Below are 8727 nucleotides of genomic sequence, written 5' to 3'. Positions count from 1 at the left end.
GCCAAACCGATTTACTCACGAACAAACAAAACACTGAAAAAAGCCCAACAATAACATTTTTAGGTTGTCTAAGTGACTTATATATTACGTTTAACCCGAGCAGCGAAAGTCCGCGGTGATGTGAAAATGATGTGCCGGGAGTTGTGCCGTTCTCGGCCGCATCAGTAACCCTCGAGCTCCCGGCTAGCTATCGAGCTGGTGGGTAGCAGACGCCTTCGAAAACGTCGACTCACTTTTGCAAATATGCGATATCTTGATAAACCGAGCAGATATTTGATGTTTACACAACTACTTCCTCGCCTGAAAATATGTTAAAAGTTTATTTTGTGACCCAGAAAGATTAGTATGAGTAATTTTAAAACTTAGTAGCGGCCGCCATTGTTGGAAACTGGAATTTGGCTGGGCCGCGCTATGAATTCTGGGATATGGTAGGCCACAAAGGACACACCCGACCCATCCTTAAAATTCGGGGAAAAGGAGGACGCATTTGTCGGCTACATTCGGAGGAGTCTACGAATTTGGACAGCCTTCGGCGCGTCGCTGTGACGTAATCGGTCTACAAATGCGGCCTCAGGAGGATGCAGCCCATGAATTTGGACACGACCATTGTTTCTAGTTTTGCTTCCCTTGTCTCGTCCTGTGTTATTACTCTCCTCCTGTGGCTCATTCCCCCTCGTTATCCCTCTGTGTATTTAAGCCCCGTGTTTCTCTTTGTCAGCGTTGTGTCCTCCCTCATAGCTGTGTGATTTTCCCTGTGGCTCCTTGTGCTTTAGTTTTCCCAGTTTAGTTTTGTATTGTTTGTATTGTCCTCCTACACCAGCAATAAAGCTGTGTTTTTTGAGTTTACCTTTGTCTCTGTGAGTTTGCGTTTGGGTCCTTCCCTTGCCTGCACACAGCCGTACTGTGACAGTTTGAAGCCTAAGTAGAGATAGTGTCTGTCTCCCGAATCCAAACTGAAAGCTGGTTCCACAGAAGAGGGGCATGAAAACTGAAGGCTCTGCCTCCCATTCTACTTTTAAACACTAGGAACAACAAGTAAGCCTGCAGTGCGAGAGCGAAGTGTTCTAATGGGGTGATATGGTACTACAAGGTCCTTAAGATAAGATGGGGCCTGATTATTTAAGACATTAATACATTAAATTAATTATTTAATTAATTGAATTACAGCATTTGTTTGCTTACCAAGAGTTAGTATGCAAGTATAAGTGTACACTAGCCTCTTTAAAAAAAAATTATGACAGTGGGTTCATATATATATATATATATATATATATATATATATATATATATATATATATCTGGTGAGGAGGTACACCAGAGAGATAGAAGGCAGGAGAATAAACCAGCTGTTCTCCACAGAACCAGCAAAGGTGTACTCTCAGTGGCAAGGGAACAATAAGAGAACAGCACCACCAAGGCTGGAGACGGAGCAATACTGGAAGAGCATATGGGAGAAGGATGCAACCCATAACGGCAATGCTCAGTGGCTAGAGGATCTGAGGGCAGACCACAGCGACCTCCCTGAACAGGGTCCAGTAACCATCACAGTGGCAGATATCCAAGAAAGGGTCTCCAGTATGAAGAGTTGGACAGCACCAGGGCCCGACATGGTTCACGCCTACTGGCTGAAGAAGCTGACTGCACTCCACGAGCGTCTGGCAGCACAAATGAACCAGCTGCTAGTTAACGAAAGACACCCGGAATGGCTAACTGAAGGCCGGACGGTCCTGATCCCCAAGGACCCCAAGAAGGGACCGGTCCCCTCCAACTACCGACCAATAACCTGCCTCAGTACTACATGGAAGCTCCTGTCAGGCATCATATCGGCTAAGATGAACAGGCACATGGGTCAATACATGAGCGGGACACAGAAAGGAATTGGCAAGAATACCAGAGGTGCAAAACACCAGCTACTGGTAGACAGAACAATCAGCCGAGACTGCAAGACCAGACTGACCAACCTGTGCACTGCCTGGATTGATTACAAGAAGGCCTATGACTCAATGCCCCACAGCTGGATACTGGAATGCCTAGAATTGTACAAGATCAATGGGACCCTAAGAGCCTTCATCAGGAACTCAATGGGGATGTGGCGTACAACACTAGAGGCCAACTCCAAGCCCATAGCACAAGTTACCATCAAGTGCGGGATCTACCAAGGAGATGCTCTGTCCCCACTGCTGTTCTGCATAGGCCTGAACCCCCTCAGTGAGATCATTAACAAGACTGGCTACGGATACCGACTACGGAACGGAGCAGTTGTCAGCCACCTCCTGTACATGGATGACATCAAGCTGTATGCCAAGAGTGAACGAGACATCGATTCACTGATCCACACTACCAGGCTATACAGCAATGACATTGGAATGTCGTTCGGACTGGAGAAGTGTAGTCGGATGGTAACAAAGAGAGGGAAGGTAGTCAGAACTGAGGGGATTGAACTACCAGAAGGCAACATTGCAGACATAGAGGACAGTTACAAGTACCTGGGGATCCCGCAGGCAAATGGGAACCATGAAGAGGCCGCTAGAAAGGCTGCAACCACCAAGTACCTGCAGAGGGTCAGGCAAGTCCTGAGGAGTCAGCTGAATGGTAAGAACAAGATCCGGGCCATCAACACATACGCCCTGCCCGTGATCAGGTACCCTGCTGGGGTAATAAGCTGGCCAAAGGAGGAGATAGAAGCCACTGACATAAAGACAAGAAAGCTCCTGACCATGCATGGAGGGTTTCACCCCAAGTCCAGCACCCTGAGGCTGTACGCTAAGCGGAAGGAAGGGGGCCGGGGACTGGTGAGTGTCAGCACCACAGTCCAGGATGAGACAACGAACATCCAAGAATACATTGGGAAGATGGCCCCAACTGACCGAGTGCTCAGTGAATACCTCAGGCAGCAGAAACCCAAGAAAGAGGAGGGAGACGAGGAACCATCATGGAAGGACAGGCCCCTGCACGGTATGTACCACCGGCAGATAGAGGAGGTGGCTGATATCCAGAAATCCTACCAGTGGCTGGACAAAGCTGGACTGAAAGACAGCACAGAGGCACTAATCATGGCAGCACAAGAACAAGCTCTGAGTACAAGATCCATAGAGGCTGGGGTCTATCACACCAGGCAAGACCCCAGGTGCAGGCTGTGTAAAGATGCCCCAGAGACTATCCAGCACATAACAGCAGGGTGCAAGATGCTAGCAGGCAAGGCATACATGGAACGCCATAACCAAGTGGCCGGCATAGTGTACAGGAACATCTGTGCCGAGTATAACCTAGAAGTCCCGAGGTCAAAATGGGAGATGCCCCCAAGGGTGGTGGAGAATGACCGAGCTAAGATCCTGTGGGACTTCCAGATACAGACGGACAAAATGGTGGTGGCTAACCAACCGGACATAGTGGTGGTAGACAAACAGAAGAAGACGGCCGTAGTGATCGATGTAGCGGTTCCCAATGACAGCAATATCAGGAAGAAGGAACACGAGAAGCTGGAGAAATACCAAGGGCTCAGAGAAGAGCTCGAGAGGATGTGGAGGGTGAAGGTAACGGTGGTCCCCGTGGTAATCGGAGCACTAGGTGCGGTGACTCCCAAGCTAGGCGAGTGGCTCCAGCAGATCCCGGGAAAAACATCGGAGATCTCTGTCCAGAAGAGCGCAGTCCTGGGAACAGCTAAGATACTGCGCAGGACCCTCAAGCTCCCAGGCCTCTGGTAGAGGACCCGAGCTTGAAGGATAAACCGCCCGCAGGGGCGTGCTGGGTGTTTTTTTATATATATATATATATATATATATATATATATATATATATATATATATATATATATATATATATACACACCTTAGCTCTAGAACCTTCTAACATTTGGAAAGCAGTGAAAGCAGCTATCTCAAATTCCTGATGGTAAAACAAATGTGTACACGAACGCAAAGAATGTGTGTCATAGAAATACAAAGCAATACAGGCTGAGAGTTGTGTAAGTATCATAAAACAGATTTAAGACAAGCATCTTAGATTCTTTCCACCTGTAGATTCATCTGCAACCAATACTGAAGGGCAAAACTAGCACTGCATTTACACAACCTTTCACAGTCCCGATTCAGCTAGTGTGTGAAACTTAATTTGCCAAGGCCATTAGGCAACATAAGCCACTACTTCCGCACCCACAGCTCCTCTTGCGATACTACTTTCTGTATAGACAGTTCAGCCAGCACTGAAGTCTAAAGGACATGCATCAGTTATAATATTAAATATATCTTAAATATCACCATGTCATTTGTTACATGTTGCAGACTGGACTCTCTGTTTAAAGGGAGGGTCCAAATTCCCTGCTAGCGACTCATTTTTAAAAAATGTTTGTAGAGGCAGTCCATATTGATTTTTTTTCTGTTTTTTTTTTTTTTACACCTGTGGCAATTTAAGCATTTTAGGTGTGCAATGTAAAAAAAAAAAAAAATCAAATACCAAGAATAACTTAATCAAATCACCTGATTTTTATCCTAATCTAACTAATAAACTTGAAATGAATAGATGAAAAGAGCTACATCCAGGCCTTGTCCCGTGCCTGATAATGTCCAGCAGTGACTCAGTATGTCCTCCAATCCCTTTGAAACCTTAATCCAACTTGGCAAAAAAAAAAAAATGAGTAAAGACAAAGCTAAAAATTATAATTACAATTTGTAATTCCTGTGGCATCTCAGAATTTCTAAATCTCTAAATCTCTTTTTTTTTCTTTTTCATAGTAAAAGATGACCTTTGTCCTCCTCCGCTGTGCTTGGCAGAGGTTAGACATACACCTGTTGTCTAGCTCAGACTTTTTTGCTGTTTCAAATAGTTTTTGCAATCACAGAGGTGACAAAAAAAGTGCCTCTATACTTTCCATCAGTACCCAAGTGTTCAGCATTTACTGTCAACACTATAATTTACGTACTTTCATAAATGATAGTTAATTCTTTTCCCCCCCAATGTCCTTGATTCACATCTTGTTGCAGGGTAGAATAGACTGATGTCTAAGCCTAAGTAAATTACCTTTTTAATGGCATTTCCATTGCATAAACTTTCTGATGATAAATGAGTCATCACACAAAGTTAATTACATTTATTTTTGCAGAATTGCACCAGACAAGTGAGTCTGTACAGATGAAAATATGATGGAATGCGGTCTCTGCAGCGTCAACGATTCTTGTGCTTACTAGACGATCTATAAAACATAAAACATTCAAATTGGTTAAGCATTGCAACCTTAGAGATATAACGATAAATTAATTCTATAAAACATTTTTAGTTGTAATAATTTCATGAATATCTCTGATAATAAAATCCTTTTATACTAACATTGTTTATCCAGTCAATGAAAGCGGAGACACGGGTGAAGACAGTAGGCTTCTGATAAGTATTGCATCCCAGACCAGACACGAAGCTGGCAATACCGTGCACGTAGTATTTTCCACCATTCAAGCAGTTAAGAGGGCCACCAGAGTCACCCTGGGAAAAAAAAAAGATTTATTATTTTAATTATGTAAAATGATCCTGTATTTCTTTCTGGCAGCATAGTTTTCTTCTTTTTTTGTAGGATGAAACTCACATTGCATCCAGCCTCTTTTCCATCACCACCGCACACCATGTTGTTTTTCACAGTGCTGCCCCACCAGCTAGGGCTGGAGCAGGTCTGATAGTCCACCACAGGAAGGTAGGCCTGCTTAAGCACAGGAGACAGGCTACCACCGGCTGGACAAAATAAAATGGTAAGGTACATTAGTCTTTACAGAAGACACCCAGTTATGACAGTGATATTGATAGGAGATCATACAAACAACTCACTGGCAGTGCGCCCCCATCCTGTGATGTAGCAGGGGTTGTTGTTGGGCAGAATCTGGCCAGAGGGAGGCAGAGAGCCCAGCTGGACATAAGTGTTCAGGGTGGCGTCTGAGGCCAGTTTCAGCAGAGCGATATCATTCCTAAGGTAGAGAGTTAACAAAATCTGTTTTGTAAAGCCTCTAAAATTGTCTAAATTGTCTAACTCTAACCAAAATAGTTCTGGGAGGCGAATTATGTTCATATCCTTGACCCACCACATCCATAATGTAACATTCAGACCCCAAATCAACACATTTGCCAAACATAATATTACTTAAAAAGGTTATAAATAGCTACAAACAAACAATTTAAAAAATGCTTAGGAATACAAGACATAAAGGTACTTCTCACCCCTGAGACAGTTTGTTAGCATCCCATTGGGGGTGGACATAAATGGCACTGACAGCTATGATCTGCTCTCTGTCACTGATGCTGTTGAGGTCATGTGCACCAAGAATGACACGAAAGGTCCGGGGGCTGCAATGTTTCAGAAACATCCAAAAACAAACACAACATTGTTAGCAATCAATAAGTTGGATTTCACTGCATTATACTCTTGTTTATGTTTGATTCATGTTGTTTGTTTTTCTTTTAAATCAATAAGCAAATTTTCTTTCAATGTGGCAGTTACAAATGAGGTTGTAAGATTTTTCCTCATGCTGGTGGCTTTATGAAACACGGAAATAAATCATAACTAAGTATTCGGTTAGAAGTAACCCATTAACTTTCAAGTCAGGGGTTGAATTTCATTTTACCCTCTACTGTAGAGGAGTTTATATTGGTTTTGAGGACCCTTGTTGGTTTTCCTTAGTTTTACTATGTCCATTGTTAAACCAGTTTTTTATGTTTGTTTGTTTAAATTTTCTGCCTTAATATTCTGTGAAAATTTTTTTCTGTTTTTGTATTTAGGGTGTGGATACTGTTTTTATTTCTACAATCTAGTCTGACCCTGCTTCTTTTTAGGTCGCTGGTTTCTGTTTCCTTTACGCTTTCGTAGGGATTAGTTTAGTTCTTTGTGTTTCCAGACTTCTAAGATTTCTGTCATCATCCTCTCTCTCTTGAGTTTATATGTCAGTCTCTTTTTATTTTCCTATCCTGTAGTTGTTGTCAGGTCTTTGCATTTAGGTTAGGATTAGTCCCCTTTGGTTATGTCTTGTTTTATCCTTTGTAGGTTTATTTTCTTTCCTATTTCAGTTTTACTTCCTGTCTGTATCCCTTTAACCCCCTTAATTGTGTTCAGTTTTTATCGTGTTCAACTGCCTCCCATTCCCCCCCAATGTGTCTTTTCACCAGTCACCCCTCTGTATACTTATAGCCTATCATCCCTACTCATTCCTACCAGCTGCTGGATTTATGATTGTTCTCTTTTCTGGAGTTCATCAGCCAAAATAAACCCCTTGCCTTTTGTTTTTCAAGCCTACCTCCAGCGCCTTGCATTTGGGTCCTCTTCAGCACTTCGTGATAAATGACATAATAAGCCCAAATAAAACTAAAACTCCTACAGCCAAAGAATACTGCGTGAGCCTGTAGTTCATCATTTTGTTACCTGTCCACACAGTGAGCAGCAGTCATAACCCAGCCTCTCTGGATCAGAGTTCCTCCACATGTGTGGTAGTAGGAGCCGCCAGATAGGTACTGAAGAGAGATCTAAGGGAGAAACAGAAATCTCTGTGTAAAAACATTCAAGCTTAATTAAAGTTTAATTTAACAATCTGATATTTTGGCTCTGAACGACCACATGCTTTCATTTTTATTGTGAAAATCAATTGAATGTGTCATACTGGGTTACCTGCCAGGGCCAGGAGTTGGGTGCAGCCACCTCACCTCCTACAACCCTTTGATCAATGTTCATCAGATACTTGGGCTCGGCCAGCACTAGTTAAAAAAATAATGATCAGTTTATACACATTAACAGAAATCTGAAAATGTTATTTGCTTTCATCTTTCGGGAAAAGGAAAAATGATCGTCGCTAAAAGAGTGACTGAGTGAATGTACGGACGGTACAGGGCACGACAGAGAGTATGAGAATAAAACGAGACAGACGGATCAATAATGAATGGTTATATAGCACAATGTCTGCTGTCATTTTCTTACCCAAGGCTGCAAGACTTGTCAACACCAAAAACCTGAGCATGTTTGCAGTCTCAAAACGTCTGTGCAGGAACCAGTGCTGCTTTCCTTCTTTTATACCTGAACTTGACCTTCAGCTGATGTGGAAAAATGTGACTGGTCTTTCCCCTGTGACAAAACCCAGGTGTGTACCTGTGGTCTGTGTCACACAGCGCTATCACAGCCAGTTAAAAAAAACATCCCCTGCTTTGGTCAGTTGAATGTGGTCCAAAATGAACAATGTCACATGGATTGACAGTTTTATTGCTGGATAAAATGAGTCACAGTGGTTCAGAGCAGTTAAAAGGAATACATTTATAAATGTATTCTTGCTAATAGTGCGCACCACACTTATTTTGGGCAACAGCTTACAGAAAAGATATTTTCTCAAAATACTTTTGTCAGAAAAGGAGTGTAAGAATGATTCATTCTGTAAATAATGACAATAAATCATATCATAATGTCATCATATCAGATATGTATGACAGATACGTATGAAAACCTACACTGTTACCTCTCACCCAATGTCCTCAATGATTTATTAAATACAGATCATTCCCATTACAGTGCAGCATGAAATCTTAAAATAAAGTGCCTGATGTAAGAGAGGGCAAGATCTTGTGAAGACTTACATCACAGCATAATCACATGTCCATTTGAACCAGCATGAATTATCAAGTGAGCATGGGAAAGCAAACGGCTGTGGCATCAATGGTGTAATGGCATATTCCAAAATTACACATTAAAATGGAAAACAGGTTCACTTTTTATCT

The 8727-nt window shown here is 42.5% G+C and overlaps 1 protein-coding gene across 1 annotated transcript; it reads right to left on the bottom strand.

Annotated features, from left to right (window-relative positions):
- Nucleotides 1-5071: 5071 nt before the first annotated feature.
- On the bottom strand, nucleotides 5072-8027 carry LOC147331255 (elastase-1-like). Its single transcript, XM_086293448.1, has 8 exons — nucleotides 7940-8027; nucleotides 7634-7719; nucleotides 7391-7491; nucleotides 6196-6321; nucleotides 5809-5945; nucleotides 5573-5715; nucleotides 5323-5472; nucleotides 5072-5188 (listed from the first exon to the last, which is right to left on the bottom strand). Exons 1-8 carry the CDS (start codon nucleotides 7977-7979, stop codon nucleotides 5180-5182), a joined length of 792 nt encoding a protein of 263 aa, XP_086149574.1. The 5' UTR covers nucleotides 7980-8027; the 3' UTR covers nucleotides 5072-5179.
- Nucleotides 8028-8727: the final 700 nt, after the last annotated feature.

The sequence above is a fragment of the Aulonocara sp. 'chitande type north' Nkhata Bay genome, linkage group LG5 (genome assembly GCF_057382095.1).
Source record: "Aulonocara sp. 'chitande type north' Nkhata Bay isolate Kocher_YH1m ecotype deep benthic linkage group LG5, A_spYH_male_GT1.1, whole genome shotgun sequence".
In the NCBI taxonomy this organism is placed as follows: Eukaryota; Metazoa; Chordata; class Actinopteri; order Cichliformes; family Cichlidae; genus Aulonocara; species Aulonocara sp. 'chitande type north' Nkhata Bay.
This window is presented reverse-complemented; position numbering and strand designations above follow the sequence as displayed.